This window comes from Oryzias melastigma, linkage group LG4 (genome assembly GCF_002922805.2).
Source record: "Oryzias melastigma strain HK-1 linkage group LG4, ASM292280v2, whole genome shotgun sequence".
NCBI lineage: Eukaryota > Metazoa > Chordata > Actinopteri > Beloniformes > Adrianichthyidae > Oryzias > Oryzias melastigma.
In genome coordinates, this window is record NC_050515.1 from 14,512,058 (window position 1) to 14,533,323 (window position 21,266).

At 36.6% G+C, this 21,266-nt stretch overlaps 2 protein-coding genes across 6 annotated transcripts in view; one reads left to right on the top strand and one right to left on the bottom strand.

Annotated features, from left to right (window-relative positions):
* Window positions 1-2,389: 2,389 nt before the first annotated feature.
* Window positions 2,390-14,638, bottom strand: LOC112150138 (tyrosine-protein kinase ZAP-70). Of its 3 annotated transcripts, none has more exons than XM_024278162.2 (13): window positions 14,432-14,638; window positions 10,112-10,575; window positions 7,728-7,888; window positions 7,487-7,625; window positions 7,314-7,395; window positions 7,194-7,216; window positions 7,079-7,112; window positions 6,579-6,744; window positions 6,266-6,472; window positions 5,428-5,620; window positions 4,829-4,969; window positions 4,623-4,735; window positions 2,390-3,240 (listed from the first exon to the last, which is right to left on the bottom strand). In XM_024278162.2, the coding sequence occupies exons 2-13, from the start codon at window positions 10,514-10,516 to the stop codon at window positions 3,129-3,131; spliced, it is 1,776 nt and encodes a 591-aa protein (XP_024133930.1). In that variant the 5' UTR covers window positions 10,517-10,575; window positions 14,432-14,638; the 3' UTR covers window positions 2,390-3,128. The 3 variants fall into 3 exon arrangements, with proteins under 3 accessions (XP_024133930.1, XP_024133931.1, XP_036067452.1); XM_024278163.2 differs by lacking the exon at window positions 14,432-14,638 and adding an exon at window positions 10,746-11,467; XM_036211559.1 differs by lacking the exon at window positions 14,432-14,638 and having other exon boundaries at window positions 10,112-11,467.
* A 2,229-nt stretch (window positions 14,639-16,867) lies between these two features.
* Window positions 16,868-21,266, top strand: part of adamts10 (ADAM metallopeptidase with thrombospondin type 1 motif, 10) — a 51,563-nt gene continuing 47,164 nt past the window's right edge. For all 3 annotated transcript variants that reach the window (XM_024279375.2, XM_036211560.1, XM_036211561.1), the window contains exons 1-2: window positions 16,868-16,959; window positions 18,615-18,691. The gene's annotated coding sequence lies outside the window, so the exon portion shown is untranslated. The remainder of the gene's footprint in view (window positions 16,960-18,614; window positions 18,692-21,266) is intronic.

A 21,266-nucleotide genomic window follows, 5' to 3' on the forward strand; every position in this document is an offset into this window, starting at 1 on the left:
TATGGCATTTTTCTCATGATGGAGGAAATAAAATGAAAATTGTATTTCTGACTATTTATTCAAATCGTGAATCAGGAGCAGACGAATAAAAATGCAGTTTGAAATAGCTTGTAACTGTAAGAGCTACAAAAGCTCCATTTCAATGAATCCACTAACAGACAAATAAATTCATGTTCATCTGACTACAAACTATATGGCTGAATAGCTTTGATATTGGTCGCCATTTTTGTTGCCCTGGTAGTGTTAGGTTGTAAGGGGCTGTAAAACCTTCAACAACACTAATTCCTTGCGTTTTCACTGGGTTGGTTGCCAGTGTTAAAATTAACTATGACCACTCTAGAACTGTGCCAGCCATTAGATAGCGCAGTGACATGAGCAGGAGACTTTTCAATCGAAGCTCAGCCGTTCGAGCCCTGCTTGGGTTCATCACTTTTTTATTTTATCCCCTAACTGTTTATTGCTTTTCTTGTCGGAGTCAAAAAAGATAAATAAATGAATTTAAAAGATAAAACAAAACACACAAAACCCCCATAAAAACACTCATAACATTATAGACGGCAACAACAGACAGCGTGGGTTCACATAAAGGTGCAGAAAACATAATTTTAGGATGGACAAGAACAATAAATAACAAAACTAGTTTAACTGGGGATATGGGAGTTTTTTTGTTGTGTTTTTTGTATCTTTAAAGAGATAAACAAAGAGATGATGGGAAGTGTGAACAGGCTTACACCGCATCAATGGGCCTGCCCACAACTCAAAGGTGCTTTTGATTTTATCTTAAAACGGGCGTTAAGATAATTAAAAAAAACAACTGGAAACGCTTTGAAAATAGTTCAAAAAGATGATTGGGGTGGGACTTTAAGTCTTTTTTAAAAAGAAAATAATACTAAATCATTCAGTTAGGATTACTGGTAGCCGACTGAATAATTACATGATCTTCCAGCTGGAGAATCTTTGGCAAATTTATGTTCAGTCTAGTATTTTCAATGATAGTCCTCATCGGGAGGCTTAGACCTGCATTCAAATTCACTTTTTCTTCCTGGGTTCTCCCTGATATGTTGGAAACTTTGAGGGTAAAGAACCCCTTTCATCCAAAAATCCTAAGCTACAGACATGTCCAAAGTCTGGTACGTCGGCCCAATGTGGCCCAGATTCAAAATTTCACCAGCCTGCAGGCTCCTATCATAGCAAATCAATTGGAATTATGTTTATGATTTCTTGATTGTGATTGGATAAATTACTTTATAAGCTGTTCTTAACTTGTGGCAACAACCGTTGGCTGCTTGAGCGTCTGAGCCTTTAAGCCCAAACAAGAAGAACCGATTTCTTTGCTACTGAATAAGATTACATTATTTAAATGTAGGAGTTTTACAGTGAGCATTTCACTGTGAATAATATATAAAATTTCATATAAACTCATATAAACTTGACTTGAGTTTTTTTCAGACAGACTTTATCTTATTTTTAGTCTTCAAATCAGAAAATTCACAGTATCTTTGTTAAAAAAGTATTCAGATGAATTTATGTTTTTTGTGAATAATCAAAAGTACTGGATGTCTTTGCAATACAATTTTTGTTGACTAGTTTGTATGGATTTTGACCTCACCAGATCTGGCCATCTTTATAACAAACAGCCCTGGTGTATTCTTACTATACGTTTGGATTTTCATGCACATGTAAATGTGGTCATCCTTTGTGCACATAATTTCCAGCAGATAGGTACAACACTACACTGCACCCAAACCCTGTATATTTTCCAAAAGTTATTCAGTTAGAATACAATTCTATAGTAATTTGATCTTATGAGGCTTCGTCCTTCTCTTTTATATTCTGTGTGCGCGTTATGAACTTTCAATGACAAGTTAATCAGCTCTTCGTATACTTCTCCAACCTTGTCAGGAGCAAAGCTTTGTCTTGGCAGAAGCTTTAAAGTTGAATTATTGATTTTTTTTTTTTTTTTTTTTGTGACACCAAAAAATATAAGTCTTTTACCTCCTTTCTTTCTGTCAGTAAATGCAATTATAAACATTACATTTCATCAATGCCCCTCAAAATGCCTCATAATTCCTGTTTGTGTATGTATTTACAAAATAAAAAAGGGGTGGGGGGGGGAGGCGTAGAGAATACCTTCAGAACAGTGAATGAATAGTGAAGAAGTAAATTTGACCTAATTGTTCAAATATATCTGAAAAAAAATCACCCGTTGTGCACTATTTACTACCTAGAATAACTTCAGGCAAAAGTAAAAAAAAAGATCACATTAACTTATTGTATTTAAATTCATTTTAGCATCAGAACACTTTTTACACCCTTCTATCTGAACATTTATAAAAGCATCACACATATTTACTTGTTATACAAGTCATTTCATTCAACCCCACTTGTGTCCACGTGCAGATTTGAAAAGCTTTTATTTTGAAAAATCATTTGGCGACTTCTGTGTACTCTCTTTTTATAGTCACTGGTTGCCTGGCAGCAAAGAAGCCTTTCCTGTGACAGTGTGACACTAGCCATCCCAACCTCATTTATGTCATTAACCACTTACAAAATAGCACAATATTTTCTGTCAAACAATTATGGATCATAATGTTATTGATTTTTAAATTCTGACTACCCCAATAAATAACAATGGTACAATTTTAAATTGTTGGAAGAGCTGGTATCTTAACAAAACATTATATTACACACTCTTTTATGTCACAGATTCATCAAACTTATAACAAAGTGGCTTAAATTTCACTCAAGTTCAAATATTGGGTATTTTTTCAGCCTTTTTCACATATAGAACTTCAAAAAATGGTAGTAACACATTTTAATAATGCAACAAAACACACAAAAATATAATAAAACTTTTTTCTACCTATTTAGTCTTTAAAAGTAAAAAATCACTGTTAAAAATCCACTTAACATTCAAACCACGACAAAGACCCTCCTTCCACAGCCGGAACACAGAGATTCGATTTACAAATGCACATTTATTGCTGTCGGGCCTGTTTAGCTAAATCTGCACCGTGGTCAAAGCTGGTCAGTGTGCAGCGCTCATAAAACACCCTTTGTTTTGGTAGTTTAATGATCGGTTGAAAAGACTCTTTCACAGCGAGGGGGTAGAATGTGCCTCTTTCTGTCTACTTCACAGGCTCTCCATTGGCTTCCTCGGTTTTAGGCTTGTTGGATATGGAGTAATGATACGTCCTCATGGACTCCTCAACTTTCTTGAAGTCAGGGCGGTCTTCGTGACTGGAAATAAGGAAAAATATGAATTATTTGTTTAAATGCATTTAAAAGAATAACAGCGAATCCTCAAAGATTACAACGTAAATGTCTTTAATTACGAAATAAAAGCAAAACCTCTCCTTAAGAAATCCGTATGTGGCACAATCCTTTTATAATCTGGGGTGGCTTAATGTTTAACTAGCTGAGTGTGAATGAAAGGTACTTTCTATTTAATACCAACTGGAGACAAAAAAGTCCCTTTAATTATCTTTTATTACAAAATGTTTAAAAAAAGGTTAATAATTATTGCAAAAGAGAAAAAAATGCTGCAGAGTTGAGACGAGGGGCTTTATTTTGAATGCCTCCTGGAAATAACTTGTGTTACTAATATTTTGTACTTTACTTTAGTTATTTTGCACAATATCCATTTTTAGGTGGTTAGGAACTCCTCAAAGGTTATAAGATTGCATTACGCTACCAAACAAAGCAGGCAACTGATTACAAAATGTGCAGATTTAACAGTTCCCATTTTGACCTACTTTAGCAGCTTTGACTTACACTGAACAGGAGTGTTCTGAAACAGCAGGAAACATCGGTTTCACGTAGTCTAAAACATCTTTATAAAATATGTTTTTAATTCTTATAGTGTGGAAATATGAGAAAGTACTATGGAGAAATACTAAATAAAGATAACCTCCTATGAGAAGGACTTAAACTTAACCTTTGACATGTTTTAGAAGCTATAAAAACAAATTTAAAATCATTAAAACTGAAATAATGAATGTTTTATTTTTTTTTATTTCAACTTGGTTAGATGATCAGAGCAAAAAAAGTAGACATTTCCTTAAGTTAATGACACAATTAGAAAATGAAGTGATAAAATATATTGTGTTAAAATTCTGTCACTTTGTGAGGATCATTAATGGAAGAAAATATTTTAAAGATTAAAAAAGATCAAAATGTTAATATTTTTTATTTTAAAGCATATTTATGTTCCTGCTTTATCTTAAATGTCACTGACAATTTTACTTTATTTTAGTTATTATTTTGTAATATATTTTTATTTGGAATGGGCTACAAAAAAGAGGGAAAGGCATCTATTGTGATGATAATTAACATAAATAATAATAATTTAACTATTTTTAATACAATTTTTTGCCTTTTTGTAAGTTTTTTTTTTTAAATAAGTGAGTTTATTAAATGCTTAGTAAGAGAATTGAGTTGTGTCCATTATTTTCCAATGTCAGAGGGTTACTTTTCATCCGGTTGTTATGTGACAGAGTTATGTTCTTGCAGTTTCCAGTCTTACTTTATTGCTAAGAGCACAATAGAAAACTATTATTTGTCAAACATCCTATCACAATGGAACATGAGAACGAGTTTACAGGGAGCATGGAGATCCTCACCTGTACGTCCAACACTCCAACATCACTGCATACATCCTGTCTGGACAGGCTGCTGGTTTCTCCATGCGCTTTTCACTTTTAATGAAGGCGATCACTTCTGGGCCTTTCATTTTCTGGATCAAGTTAAAAGAGATCAATCTCCCTCCATCAGTATGCCTGTCCACTGGTGAGATGTTAAAGTTTCTGCTCTGTAGAACCACACTCACCTTGTAGGGCTTCCCTCCATAGGTGAAGGCCTCCCACATGGTGACGCCGAAACTCCACACGTCGCTTTTACTGGAGAATTTGTGGAAGTTTATGCACTCTGGAGCGTACCATTTCAGGGGCCATTTGCCTGCAGTACGAGCCTGTAAACACACAATATAAGGAGGAATGGCTGTTGATAGTCTGAGGGTAAAAAATGTGTATTTAACCAAATAACAAGCAAATTGTTGTTGTTGTAATTGGTTTAAATTTTATTTGCTAACATTAAGACCCAAACATATCCGCTTTAGGATCTTAGAGGGAGGGGGTCCTGCCCTAAATAGGATTAAGGATTGATTTGTTGTATTTCATATTTCCCGTTGATAGTCTTATTTATTTTGGTTAATAATATTAGTTATTTTTAATGCATGGAACAGCCAAAAAGTAAAAACTGTTTTTCTGTTTAAACATAGGGAAAAAATGACTGACAAATATTCATTTATGTAAACATTATTGCTCTAGTGCATGCATTGTATTCCAAAAAAACAGATTTTTTAATATTTTTGAGTACTTTATATGTTTTAGCACAACAATGATAAAAAAGCAGCTACATCGTTAATACTTTGTAATAGTTGTCATCTGCTCCCAAAGCTTTGGAGAGTCCGAAGTCGCTGATCTTTGCAAACTGTTGGTTAACCAGTAGGACGTTCCGAGCGGCCAAATCTCTGTGAACAAAGTTCTTCTCCTCCAGATACTTCATCCCCATTGATACTTGGTGCAGTAAGTTGACAATGTTCTCCACGGTTATAGTATCTCTGTGGACACGAAACAGAAAACATTCTGAGCAAAATTTGTATTTGACAGTTTTTCCTCTTAGTAAAATAATTAAGTGAGGTTAAAAGCTACTTTTTGCTTTTTGTACATCAGCATTTGTGTATTTCACATTGAAAGCATTGCAAAAACAAAATCAAACTTAAATTATGATTGATATAGCATTGTCTCGCAACACACAACTGTCTCACAACTTGGCAGCCATTTTGATTGGCGTGGTTAGCAAAAAACTTCTGTTGCTAAGGAAATCCAAAAGTTTACTTTTGCTGATTCTACTGAAACTCACATAGATCTGTTCAGTATCCACAGGCGACCAAAACATAAAATGGTTGCTATGGAGATAAAATCAACAGAAAAGCCACCATTTCGAAAATAGTAGTTTTCCCATCAATTTGCCAAATATAGCTCATCAGGGGTATGTAGTGGCTCCTTAGCAAGTTAGGTTGATTCAAAGGTTCGTAGCGAGGGCTATACAACGCCACTCGTGGCTTTAAATTTAAAGTGGTTTGTTCATCCACCCAAATGGGGGAGAACCATAAAGATTCAGTTTGAAGGATTCCTTTTTTATTACTTTGTTTGTTCTTTACAGCAAACTTCCCCATCAGATGTCCTCTTGAACATGTACTCACTTCTTGGTGGAGAGGAACTTATTGAGAGGACCAGCAGCGGCCATCTCCATGACCAGCATCAGATTGTCCCCTTGGCACAGGCCGAGCATGCGCACGATGAAGGGGTTACTCAGCTGGTGCATGATCTCTGCCTCCCTCATCATCTCGTCTTTCACCAGCTTCTCATTTTCACTCTTCAGCACTTTGACGGCGACGTCTACATGACCTCTGTGAGCGACAAAAAAAGAAGAGAAAAAAAGGTGCAGCAGCAGATCAGTATCAGGTTGCACAACTTTAAACCAGCTTTTCCCTTCTCTTGACGCTTAAATCTTACGTTTCTGTTATCAAGACTCCCTTCTTGACGCAGCCAAAGTTTCCGGAGCCGAGCTCCACCTCGTCCATCAGCAGCTTCTCCCTGCTAATGTTAAACTTCTTGATGTCATTTGGGTTGTGGTAGGGGTTGAATCCGGCAAAGTCCATGGGCAGAGCTTCAGCTGCAGCTTAAATTGTATAATTTCACATTATATTATTTTGAATAGAGTCAAACTACACAATTACACCACTTAAAACATTAATGCATCTTATGAGGTTCTCTAATTGGAATTTCTATCAGAGGAATAATTTTACAGTCTACTAAATTTAAAAAACAAGGGGTTTTATTTTGTGATGCACTTCAGAAGTTCAAACAATCTAACTTTAAGCTTTTTAAATATTCTCACTTATTAATAAACTCCTCAGATAAACATAAATAAAGTCATAAACATAAAATAATCATAAAAGAAAGATTATATTTATTTCTACATTTATATTTCTGCTGCACTGTCAACAACTGACCTTTAGGTGGCGGTGTGTATCCATTTGATCTCCTCTGAAAGAAAGTCCAAAAACAAAAAAATGAAGCTGGGAGCATCACAAGCCTGCAGAATGAAACAAAAAAGTCAACACTTACCGTAGCAGGAACACTGGGCGTATCTGAAATGTTGGGTAAAAAGATTAGAATTAAATGTAGGCAGAACTGTGTGAGAATGGAAATTCAAAGTAATGATATTTAAGGAAAATGGTTCAGTACGATCAGAAGGTCTTCCGTTGACGCATGACTCTCCAAGGACGGTTACCAGACCATCAGGTTTCATCTTCAGATACTCAACTAGCTGTGTAAAAATTAAAAAAAATGGTTGGGGGGGGGGCATTCTTTTAATTCAATGTGATTAGCTGCACACCTAAAAGTGAATAAAAACAGACCTGCCAGATTGTGTCAAACTTGGTCCCTTCAGGTACAGACAACTTCCCTGATTTATCCTGGACGACCTGATAGTGGTAAACAGTTTTGCCGTACATTACAGAAAGAGCAAAGGTCCCGGGTTCGTCTTTTTCTCTGACTCTGAGAAACAAAACCAAGAAAAGTGCAGCAAAGTCTCAAAAATCCCCTGAGGTTTGTAAAAAAGAAAACAGACACTGAAGTAGAGGACACGTCACGACTTACAGAAACTTCCCGTCTGGTTGTGCTCCAGAGTAAAGACGCCTCTCTCCTTCGAGGCGGTTGATTTTACCGTGAAACCAAGGCATCTTCTCGTGGGCTATTGTGGCGATCAGCTTCTCCAGCTGAGGAGCTTGACTGATGATGGCTTGCTCCATGGCCTCCCCCTGCATGGATACACAGCCCCACAGTGCCAACATGCAACACCACAAACTCTTTTTTTTCCCTTTATATTCTGTTTCCGCACTCATGGTTGATTGCATCTCAACGTGCAACCATTGGTATCTTTACAGAGTCTGCAAGTCTACATTGGACGTGCGTAGCAGTAAACTTGGGAAACAAATTGATTCTGCCAACAACTGGAACTTGTTTGACTGTTTAACTAGAGCCCACAAAAAGGTACCAGTCTGCTTCAGATTGGAAGCAGCAGGAGGAAGATGTTCCAACTTGACATTAAAATGAATCAAAGCTAAATATTAATGTACAGTTTGTCCGAAATTCCATTTCCATTTATCCTTTAAATAGTTTTTATCCTAAAAATTCTTTACTACAGGTGCAACCCTGTTATGTATTTCTAGAATGACCAGTTGGTGTTTGTCTTTCTTAGCTTATTTTAATAAAAGGTTTGTTTAGGTTCAGAAAAAAGTGCTAACATATTAAACTGATTGATCATGGTGGAAGCAAACCAAGAGCCTGTTCAAAAATCACAGCGTCTGCTTCTCTAAATAATTTCAGCAACAAAATGGTTAAAATCTACACTATGTGAAGCAGCATCCACTCCATTTTTCCTTGTTTAAAAATGGCTGAAATGTGTCTTTTATAATATGCTAACATTAATGCTAAAGTTCCTTTTTGGGTTTTTCCTGATGGAGTTAAAATATTTTTTTCTTGTAATGATTTTAACAAAATTTAAACTTTTTCCTCCTATTTTCAATGTTTGTCTCCCAAAGAATACTTAGAAATGATTTCTGTTATTTGAACCTGATGATACCTCAGAAATAAAATAAAAAATGAAACACAAGCCTTTCTCCCCAGGCATGTGTTTCAGTTGCTTTTTAACAAAAGTTACACTTTTTTGTGTGTTTTTCTCTAAAATATTACACATTTTTAGTCGATTACTTTATACTTTGTTCTGGGGCTTTGGGGAGTTTATTGTCATATTCGCATTTTTTCTACATATTCTACATAAGTCAACAGCTTTTTGTGCTAAAAAAGGACCTTTGTTTGGCTAAGTTAGGTTAAGAAATGCGATTTATGAAAGTGAATTCTTTTTGGAATGAACAAATAATACATATTTGTTGCTTCTTTTCTGGGGCACACATTCTGGCAGGCTGGATCACCTACAGCCCGACAGAATTTGTGCCTCCTCTCGTTGTTTTACATAGAATATGAGGGGAAAAAAATTTTAATAACCATCAATTATGATTTATTAAGGGCCACAAAAACTCTTCCTGTGGGCTCCCCCTGGTTTAAATGCTACATTTAGCAACGTTGGAAATGAGAAGCACTTAATTTACTCAGTCATACTTTTAGAACATTATTGTCAAAGGCACATTCACTCAGTTTTTTTTTCTTACTTTAATTGAAAAATATTTTATTGTGGAATTCAAACAGTCTTGGTTGTTCCCTTTAAAAACAAATATTTCTTAATTTACCAAAATAAAAGCACCATGAATTTACTCATCAACTTCTATATAAGATATAGTTGCAGTGCTTAATGTTGTTATCATTTAATAAAATGAATTGTACAATTTTATGACAATGAGAGAAGTCGTATTAATCTTTGTAAAAAAAAAGTAAAAAATTGTTCTGGTACAGTCTTAGGATTTATCGACATACGTATTGTATTGTGAGACTTGTAGCATATCGCCTAGTCTTTTGCCAATACTAACTACTAACCGCTGTACCACCACCTTCAAATTTTTAATAAAATGTAAAGTTTTCCAACTTGGCTTATAACCAGCCTGATAGAACCTTTTTGTGTTAGATACCAAAGGAGTCAGGTGAGTTAAGGGGTTATTTAATTGGTGAGTTTTTCAGCAATCTTCTTTACATGAACAGAACTCTGGATAATTATATTTAATATGTCTATGTTTTATTTTTTGATGTGAAATCTGACAGTGGGAATTTACAATGTCAGTTGAAATGTAATGATGATAAACCACAAACAGCCTGAAGATAACCCAGCTGGTTGTGGTTTGAGGTGTCCTCTAATGCTAATGAGTCATCCGAGTTGACTTTAAAGAAAATCTTTCCATTTTATTATGTGTATTCTCATAACATTTTTAATAAAAAACAAACAACTCAAATGTGGTAAAGGACTGGAAATTCAAACCTCTTCTGACAATATTGACGTGATAACCTCAATGTTTAGAGATGACCAGTCTTACCTCCAGGTTCCAGGTCTGTCTGACATATTCCCTCAACATGTTCACTCTTATTTTGTCAAACACCCCCATCTTGATTGATGTGTTTGAAGGGCGCAGACAAGGTTTCCTCAGGATGCACACCAGACCGTCTGGATCTTTGCTGTAGAACTCGCAGAGCTCCGCCGGCCCGCAGTGAGGTTTCCCTCCGGCGATGCAGTAAGTCCCGTTCAGCTGCTTCTCTACGGAGTAGTGGTGAAACTCCAGGTTCCACACAACCGACAAGACGTAGCCGCCAAGATTACGGAGACACTGTCGGAGCAAGAAGAGGCCATCGGCCATGCCGCCCAGTTTCAGCTGCTGCTCCGCATCCGAGCGACTGATGCTTCCATAGAAGAAAGGCAGCTCGATGGCGGGGTCGACGGACATCCTGACACCTGGGATGTCGGCTGGTCGGGAAAGCCCTGGATAAAGCTGAGATCAGGAAACTAGAGAGGCAGAAAAGTGTGCGTCTTTAATGAATATTCATAGATGAAAATCTCATCTGTGACCTTTGACCTTTTTGGTCACATCCTGTTCCACTCAATTCAACCAAACAATTCCCTCTTATTTGCCCAATTATTAAAAAAAACAGAAAAAAACAATTAAATATCCTCACCTTTTTTTCTTGTCCTAGTTGTGCTAAAATAGCACTGAAAACAAACTTAAAGCAGCAATATTTTAGTACCTAGACGCTCCGAACAAATGAAATCTGAGGAAGATGTTCTCTTGGAAAGGACCTTAAGCATAAGGCGCCCACCAGATAAGATTGCATCAAGTTTGCAGATTGACAAAAGCCACAACAGGAAGTCACAGTCCGCCCTCACAGCCTCGTTTCTCCAACACGCTGTTCTTCCGTTGAACAGGTGCTGTCTGGTTCTGGAGCATTCCACTTCAGAAAGCCAGTGACATTTTCCTCTATGTGGAGGGGGAAGAGGCGCAGCGTGCTAATTTATTCTAGAAAACTGTCACTTTCATTGTGTTGAGGGTTCTGAAGCTTTCAGAGCTTAAGAAATGACTGAAAGATCAAATGATGCAGTCTGGAACATGTATGTGATGATGACACACGCGACCTCCAGACTTCAATCAACTACATAGGATGTTGCACACGTCCTGTCTTCGCAGTATTTCTCTGTGCGCACCAAAGTGGATATACTCACTCACACTTGCAATTTTTGGTTCCTTTTAACTTGGCTTCATAAAATGGAATAAAAACAAGATGTAAAACCTCAGTTTCCTGACTCTGTGCTCAGGATTCTGCCCACATCCACAGTGGACAACCAAGCAGAGGCGTTCTGCAGCCACAGGAAGTAAGAGCCGTCTGCAGCCTGACCCCCTGCTCACCACAACAAAGACAGCCAGACACTGCAGCGTGGATGCATGGTTAGCTGTCTAAACCCATATTGTTCTTCAAAAAAACCCCTCATGCTTTTTAAATCAAAATTAAGAAAACTTAAAACTAAATGTATTAATTGCAAAAATGTATGACATTTTAAGTAATAAAATGTATGGAATGAAAGAGCGATCTGTATAAATGTCCAATCAGATCAGTCCGTCTGGTTAGTAATCAAATCGAGTCAACCTATGCCATCATAATATCACTTTAAAATTAAAACCAGGAGCAGATACTTGGAGTATTTTGGTAATCCACCTCAAAAGAGAAAGATATAACGTGGAATCTGGACAAAAACATGCTTCAATTTTCATTGAAAATTAATTTATATGCTTTAAAATAGGTAAATTGGGAGTTTTTAATTTAAAAACTGTGGCTTTTATTCTAATTATAGTGCCAACTGCACCGATGGGTTAACATCGCTCAGGGAAAGATGTAAACTTAGAGAAATGCTGCATTCATGTGGTGTTGGAATGATCGGAAAAATGACCGTCCAAATCTGAAAACACACGAACTTTAAAAAAAAAAAACACATTATCCAACTCCACGTGAATGCAGAATAACTTTCTGTAATTCTTAAATAACACTTAATTTACTTCATCTTTGGGGAGACACCGGAATTACAGGGAAAATAAATCATAATTAAGGGTTAACTATATAATTTATTACAGTTTGACTGGCCAGATTAAACAGTTTAACAGGCCGCACATGACCCTCAGGCTGCAGTTTGCAAAACTTACTAAACAATAGGACATTAATTTTCTACACTACAGTATAAAAAAGTGGAGGTAAATAAAGTTTAAAGGTAGATAAGGAAAGAAACCTGATAGGGTCAGATGACATTAAGTCATTTTTACAGAATCTAACTTTTTCATGTTTTTCTAAGCTGTACACAGCCCTATCACACCAAAATCTAAATGATACGCATAAAACAATTTCTTTAAAAAGCAATGCTAACAATGTTTTATTTTAACGCAAAAACAATTTTAAGCTGTATTTGCTACATTTCAGCTTAATTGTCTCAGTTAGGTTTTTCTTTTTGTTTGGTTTTAAAAAATAAATCAATATCAATAAAGGTTTTGTGATTTTAAGTCCCATTCCCAGTGTCTAATTAATTATGATTATGCAGTTTTTAGCCAAAATCATAAATCCTGTGTCGTTTTTCAGACATATTTGCTGCAGCACAGCAGGAGCTCATTAGAAATTTTCTTACGAGTTGTGGGTGGGACTCTTGATGCGGAAGTAACCAAAGACATTTAACCCCATGTAGATATCCCAGCATCAATTTGTTTAAATTACCACTAGTTTTTGGCCACATACAACAACAAGCTTTCATTCGCATAGCAAAACAACGGCGAGCAATATTGAAGCTATGCAGCCGTACAGTTTCGAGTCAGATGGCAGCTCAGACCAGGAAAATGAAGACGTTAGTGAATGTATTCGTCTCCAAGTGGATGATTTAGAATTGGAGCTGGCCCACTTGTCACAGTTGCTATGTGACAAATTTGACCTTTTCTAAACCGTGGAGTTTCATCTGCTCATGATCCATCACGATTTGAGTAATAAAGCACAATATTGATCTCAACTTCTTTTAAATATGTCCTCCATCACGAGTAAAATGCTGCAAGAACATGCTAAAAAACACAATTTTCATTGGAGTGGGTCTTCATGTGAAATATAAACTAGTGAAATATTTGGTGTAAAGAGAAGATTCACATAAAGATGTTCATGTACTGTAGTAGCTCTAATACATGTCACAGTTGACGTTCATTTCCGTAAACATACATTTTAAATCCCACGTATAAACAACATTCTCATCAGCACATTGTGGCAGCAAAAGCTGCAATTTTCATGGATTGTGTCAATTTGTATAAATCATTACAGTTGTTGCGGCTGCTACACTGTTTGTAGCTTTTTAGGTTATGATTGTGATTGTTGTGCTTTAGAGACGTTAGCTTGTGGTCACATACCTCAAAGCGTCTGCATATGCACGCACCAACAAATAACCTTTTGATTTTCTATTATTTTTCTTTTAGAAGCACCAGAATAGATTAAAACTGTCTAAATGTGGGTAGATTTGGATCTGTGAGTGATCTGCTTTCAGATCAGTCATCTAATTTTCCCAAACTGAACCGTTTTCAGTGTGAGGCAAAACATTTGACCTTTAAATAAGCCGTTGAAGCTCGTTCTGGTCCCAGAATCAGTTAAAGCTAAGAGATGAAAATCACTCAAAAAACTAAATAAATACAACTTTTGTGATTATTTTAGTCCTGTAATAATAGCTCTGGCAGAACTATAAAAGCTGTTGAATATTTTGTGGAATTTGTGATTATCACGATTAGGCTACAGTTTAATAACTGTTATTCAGAAATACTCCACGTTGCTACAAATCTTAAAGTAGGTGTAATTTCTGTAAATTACATTTTAAAAGTCCAAACTCTGGCTCTGGCATTAGAACTAATGTCTCCAACTGTGGCCGGCCCAGCTTCCAAATGTGCCTCAGTCCAAGCCTTAAACTGCATCCAGTAATTTTCCGGAAAAGATACAAGACTTTTTGGGCGTATTACTGACCCACATTTAGCTTTCTATTCTAGGCCACACTAAATGCAGCTTTCTATATTTTACTGCATTTTTGCCTTACATCTTTTTCTTCTATTTTTTTTAACACAACATTGGTGTAAAAAATCTAAAAAGGCAAATAATGTGACATATTTTACAGTAAAGCAGATTCCCGTTGTATAGTTGATTCAAAATATTAGGTTTTAAAATGATAGCAAATAATGGATAACTGTTGGTATAAACTTGTACACACTGCGTCACGTCTGAATTTGTAAATGCAACATTTAGAGGAACAAAAGAGCAACTTTTGCCGTTAAAAAAATCAGTTAAAACAACAAAAAAACCCTACTCACATTTGACTGCTTCACAGCTGCGATGCTGCCATTTCGGGGGCAGAGATGCATCTGTAGATCTGGCGGCTCTGTCAGGTTCTGTGAACAAAAGCGGGTTAGAAACACAACCACAGCAACACACTCACAAATGAACACATCGAAAATGAATATAAATCGCTCTGCATGCACTGAATTGTACATCTTGAAAACATTGAGCTAATGTCCCCAGTTAAATTAGTTGTTTTGTCAATAGATTGTTTAAAGTTTTGTCACTGGAAGTTACTGAACAATAAAAAAAATACTCTAAAATTACTTTCAATGAGCTTAAAACCTTAAATTAAGTAATTTCAAGCATCATTTGAAACAAAAACTACAGCTATTAAATAGTCAAGCAGATAAAATGCATAAAAATTCCTGATAAAATGTCCTACTTTTAAAAAATTAACTTTTTTTGGGCTGCTTTTCAAATCCTTAATTCTGTAACGAAGACAATAGTTTCTAAACTCATGTATGCTATTTGAAAAAAAAAAAAAAAGAAACCACAAATTGATTTAGCTAACAGGAAGTTACTTATACAGACACTGGGAACTTAAGTGTTTCACATAAACACTTTCCCCCTAAAGTCATGAGGGTTCTTTTTATTCCTTTACAATCCATTAATATATATTTTTCCTTAATTTCAGACAATAGATATTTAATTTTTTTATGAAGTTAAGATTCTAACTGTCTTTAGCTTTTCATATGTGTCCAAAGTGTAACAAAAACTTAAAAACTGGTTGCATACAGTTTAGTTTTTTGCAAGTGTTGATATCTTTTATTAGATGCATCTTGAATTATAGTTTATTCATTCATTTGTTGCAATGATATACTATTTTTTTAAACCAGCACTATTATTGTAACACATATAATGTACAGGTTTGAAGATCCCCTACAGATGAAAAAAGTATAATAAGACACAGTGCTGTCTCCTTGGTGTCTTTGGTCCAAAAACATATTAGCAGAATTCTGGTTCATCAAGTCAATCCATGAAGACACAAATACACCAGAGTGGAGAGACTTTACTGAAAAAATAAAAGCTTGATAGAAACCTAATGCCTTTTTGCTTAAAGATACTGTAGTTTTATAACGTTCTCAGTTGAATTAAATTCTAAATCAGCTTAGATTTCATCCCAAGTTACTATACAGCTTTTTTATTTGTTAAGATAAAAGATGGTTTTGACACAAATTTTGTTAGTTAAACATTTAGTTGATTGTTTCAAAGATTTCTAGTCTATTGTTTGATTATCATGGACACAATCTATTTTTATTTATCTCAAAGGACTCACAAACCAATTTTATCTATTTATTTTATTTTTTGTGTGTGATTTCCAATTTTAGATATTAAACATCATGCCAAAAGCAATAATATATGAACTTTCATTTTTAACCTATGTTTTGGTTTAGAAAATAACAGCAAACAAACACACTTGAGTACTAAGAACGACCTACATTCCTTTTTTTCCAGTAATAATGAGATAGTAGATGTTATAATCACAAGAAAACTGCAAAAAAAAATACAAAATACAAAAAGCGAGGAAGGCCATTTCAGCTTATGTATAAAAACTCAATGCACTTTGTTTCGTTTGTATGAAAATAATCTAATAAATCCTTTTAACAACCAATTATACCATTTCCAAGGTATTGTTCCATTTACAGCTTAGGTCACTCAAACTTAGGCACAGAAAGTTTTGTGCTACTTTGCAGTGGAAAAAAAGGGAGCTCTAACAGCAATAGAAATTCATCATCTATGATTGTAGGGCATTCATCTATTTATTATATTCTGCATAGTAAAAGAAACATCAGATTAGCATAAGTGACACAAAAAAATGGCATTTTTGGCAACAAATCTACAAAAATCATTTATCTTCAATGAGTCCATATTTGAAATATAGTTCAGTTCATATAATTATTTGTGGTTGCAGGGTGTTTTTTTTATCCAAGTTTCTGACCTAAAATGGATCCAGGACACCGTTAGAAATTCCGTAAAAACACGGTTAGAAATTCCACCAGTATGACTCAGACATAAACACCTGTTATTGAACAGGGCAGGTGAAGTTTTCCAGATACCTTGTTTTTCTTGCAAAATAATTAAATGTAATTTAAACATTACTTGAACATTATACCACACTGTGTGGTTACATGTATTTGTAAAATTCAAAGTTTAAACCTCAATGGTGTCTTGATCATTTTTAGCTACATGTTGTGATGGTACTTTGTCAATTTTTCATTGTAGTAAAATAAGCTTTGCCTCATCTGAAATTGTATTTTTAAATATCGAGTATAATCGATTTATTTGATTTTCAAGTCCATCTAGTTGAAATTGCTTTCTAGCTTTTATTTTGAAAGTTTGCTCCTTAGCTTCCGGTTAGAGCGCGCTCAACTTTCCACGAATCAGCTGCTCTCTCTGCCTCTGAAAATTGAAGAAGTTGAGTCTCCTCAGTCTGTCGCCGGCGCCGCGGAGGACAGCGGACAGACCCGCAGCGGGGACGTGTGCAGAGGGACACGGGGAGGTAGGTGATGCTGGACGGAGGCTGTTCTACGGTCTTGCACGCTCCTTTCCTGCAGAACAATTCCTGAAGAGATATTTTCTCCGCTTCTCCTCAACTCAGAGCTTTTGACTGCAGTGCATCTCTCCCAGACCAGACTTTCTGATTCTTCTTCTCGGTAGCATGAAGGCAGCAATCTCATTGGCTGCTGACACAGCTGTGAATCACCGGTGAATCAATAAAGCTGTTGCCTTCAGGTGCCTTTTACAGATTGAGATTATCAAATTAAGCAATTCTTACAGCATGAATGCAGATTTTTTTCACAAGTAGCATTTAGTATCTGCAAACTTGAATATATAATTTCATTTTTAATTATTTTTTTGTTTGATTTGGAGGAATATACAAACAAATCAAATGAATGTTTGGGATGTTAGTTGACATTTAATAATTATAGTTTTAAAGGGATGCATATTTTGCTTTTTATTCTTTATTTTAGATTTTTTTAAACAATTTTACTCTCTATTTTATTGTTTCTTTTTGCTTCATTAAGATCCACATCCTTGTGTTTAATTAATAAATATAGTTCTGTTTAAATGTAATTATTGCAGCCAGATGTTGCATGTCTTTCTACAACAAGAACTGCAAATTAATGACATAATCAAAGCTGGCACATGTCTGATCCTCACTTTTTATCTATAAACAAATGTGTACATTTTATTCTCATTAGTAATTAGGATTATTTCCATAAAAATGACGAGTGTATTTGGCATTCTGGGATGCCTTATAGCAGATAAAAGAGAGAATTGGACCTGCGTCCAGCACCATCTGCACTCTGTTTCCAGTGCTGCTGGCTCACTCCCTTCGTGTCGAGTCAGCGCTCTCCTTCACTAAATATTGTTTCAGACTCGAGAGGCACATTTTCAGAGTGAGGGGAGTACATCCGAGGTTCTCCAGCCTGTTTATGTTCCCACTTTTCATCTGCACTCTGTTTATTTGGGGAAATGGAGAAAGGAATGCCCGCCTTCTTCTGTCTTTGTAGCGCACACACACACCCTCCCACCCCTCACTTCTATCACCTGTTCAGGATCTCAGATCTGCTGGAGTCGGGACCCCGCTCTCTCAAGCTGCTGCAGAGGCCTCCGATTTATGCCGTCCGTCTTACAAGTCATTCGATCCGTCTGGTTCTATAGAAGACTGCCGGTTTAATGAAATAATAAACCTAAAGCTGATTCATGAGCTACTCCCTGATCAAAGTGGAGACAGCGTGGGGGAGTGCTCGACATGAAGCTAATCTGAGGGACACTTAGCATCTGTTCACTGCACCCAGACCTTACTTTGAGCTGATCATATGGCTTTGATTAGTGTGCTGGTTTTCAGATAGCTGTACTCTCTCTGGCAGCAGTTAAATACAAGGACAGCAGTTAGCTCCAGTATTTAAAGCGGAAAAAAAAAATCCCTGAACTCTCTTGCACCACATGAAAAGCATCAGACAGCGCTCCCTAGCAGACAAGATGAAAACAGTGACGTGTCAAAACGCTCCGGGCTCTGCTGGCTTGATTGCATTGCAAATTTGGCCCGCCCTTAAATTCCCACCTAATTACGTGAAGCGGTCCAATTTTTCTCCGTCTCGTTAACAACGACCCCCTTCTCGTTCCCTCTTTCCCTTCTCTCATCTGCAGATTGTTGGAGCGCTGGAGACCGTGTGGCCCCGTCTGCAGCCAGCTCAGACCGTTTTCTTGTTTGGCCGCAGCTGCAGGTATATGTTTCTTATTTCTGAGCTCATCCTTCCAACCCAAACACAAGAGGAGAGGAGAGCGAATGCGCGGTCTTGGCCTGCAGACAAACATCCGTTTTTTATTTTTCAAAAAGTGATACAGCCCAAAGGGAAAGTTTTACACAGCAGGCCGTGGAAGATGTACAGCACCATCACCTTCACGGGACAGCCCGTGCTTAATTCAGCCGTATTTCTGTGTGGTTTTATAATTGAGTAATAATTTACTGTGCAGGAGGAGTATTGCTTTTATGGGTATTTTGCGAGGGCTGTCTACAAATCTTTGCAAGGAGCTTTACTTTAAAAGCGAGTGCTCGTGTGTGTGTTTTGTCTCCTGTCGTGGGTTAAAATAAACAAAAAGGAGTGTTAGTGCTAATGAAAAGGATTTGATATCAAGCAGCACGTTTAATAACTCCACAATAAATCTTGAATGGGAGGAGGAGAAGTAATGAAAATGGAGTGGAGTTTAGCTTGTGCAGGAAATGACTGGTTGAAAGCCAGAGGGAGGGAAAGAGAAAGACTTTTTAGTGGAGGGGAAGCTGCAACGGCACAAAAACCCTTCAGTGTTTTTAAGCAAACTCTGTTTTTACAGCACCGGCCGTTCGCTCTTTAAATGAAGCAGGGGGCACATTAGAGCTGCTTTAAACTCATTCCTCCACACTCAGTTAAGGATATTAACACTCAAAGGGCTCTCCTGACTGCCTTGAAGAGTGCCGTCTCTCCTCCATTCCCCTCGGGTTTTGCACTTGTGTTTTTTTTTTTTCTTTTTTCTTCTTCCTTCTCTTTTCAGGAGGCAACTTGTTTCCCTTTGCTCTCGTCACCAAAAGGTTTCCCATCTGCCTCTGATTACCTTTGGCTGCAGTTGGTTAGCCGCCAGCCATCTGGGCCAGTGTGGCGTCTCAGTTCGCTCCTCTATCCCCAGACAGCTCAGAGGGAGTAAGGAGTTCAGAGTAGGTTGAGACAAGAGTGAAACGCGTGTGCAGGCTTTACTAGAGGGAAGCGAGGAAAGGGCTTGACTCTGCAATGCTGAGCCAGGAAAGTTAAGTCAAAGAGCAGGGCACCCATGAAAACCCGACTCCTGCTTCTGGCACTTGTCTGGTTTCCTAATGAGCATTGTGGATTTGAGGAAGTCATTTTCCTTTGTTATTATAACGTGGATTTGCTTCCATGTTAATCTCAAATAAGCCTTAAGAGTAATTGTGCTTGATTAAAAAGGAACTCTGCGTTTATGTATATAACAGAGCTCAGCCAATTTAGTAGTTTGGAGTAAAAAAAAACCAAAGAAATAAATTATCTTTGTACGCCTTCGCTGTTAGCTTCAAATCATCTGTCATCAGCCACTGATTCATAAACTTTATAGTCATGCTGAGAACTTTATTTTAATATATTCCAATATTAAACAAGGATTAAATATCCAGTATCGTTGATTTTAATGTCCAAGAGAATTGGTTTCCACTAATTTTTTGAATATTCTAAATGACACTAAACTCAACTAATGAAAGCGACATGCGTACATCACTTTTGTTTAATGTTTATGTACGTAAATTCTGATCATTTTTTGATAAATTGTAAAAGCGTTTCCAGTGCTCTTTTAATTATGATGATACAGTCATTTTCTACTACTTATTTTCTGCAGAGCGGCAGGAGTTCATTAGAAATTTGCCTCCACAGATTAAGCCTGCCCTACTTCCCATCATCCATCTGTTTACATTCTCTCAGCTCCTCACAGCTCCAACCTAACGTTAGCACTACAACAAAAATGGCGAACAATATCGTATTGTTCGCCATATCGTCCATCTTTACAGTTTTGAGCCAGATGCCAGCTCAGATGAGGAAAACAAAGACGCACATGGATCTATTTGTTTGCAAGTGGATGCATCAGAGCAGGGAGCTGATAGCTTCTATGTCACACCTGCAAGCTTTTTCAAGCTGCATTTTTTTTGTCTGCTTCAGATTCATCACAATTTGAATAAAAAAAATAGTTAGAAATTTAATTTGGTCTTTTACGAATGTCCTCCATTATAAGAAAAATACCACAAAAACGTGTCAAAAATATCAAAAGTGGAGTGGGTCTTTAAGCTGCATGAACGTAATGTTTGGGGAACCCTGGAGGTTTTTGTGAAGTCTTTGTTTTAATCAGTTTTTGCACCAAAGTTGATCTTAAATGAAGTACTTTTCAAGCTTTGATAGAACCAATGGCTGTAAATTAAAAATGGATGGAGGGTGATCTATTTTGAATCTACTTTTAAATGACATGTTAATAAATACATTATGTTTCTTTAAAAACAAAACAAAACAAGTATGATGCTTGAATGTGTCCAGTAAGGCTGTTGTAGAGAACTTGACAGTCATCTGTCAATCATAAGACCACACCCACAATTTAGAAGTCACAAATCAGATTTCCAAAACGTTCAAACATGATGCAGAAGTCACGAACACACCATAAAATAACAGAGGAGATAGTAATTATGTCTATTTTTGCTATAAAGTTCAACCATTAGCCCAAGAAGGTCCTGCTTGTGAAACAAGCCCCGCCCACAAGTTATGTATTGATCCCCCT

What these genes read in the sequence shown, in the direction of transcription:
- LOC112150138 (XM_024278162.2), bottom strand. Translation starts at nt 10,516, where the DNA reads ATGTCCGTCGACCCCGCCATCGAGCTGCCTTTCTTCTATGGAAGCATC. An exon ending in CGCCCAGTGTTCCTGCTACG is followed by an intron (nt 7,113 to 7,193) that starts GTAAGTGTTGAC and finishes ACTTTCTTTCAG; the next exon opens with AGGAGATCAAATGGATACAC. An exon ending in CAGATGACAACTATTACAAA is followed by an intron (nt 4,970 to 5,427) that starts GTATTAACGATG and finishes GTGTGTTTACAG; the next exon opens with GCTCGTACTGCAGGCAAATG.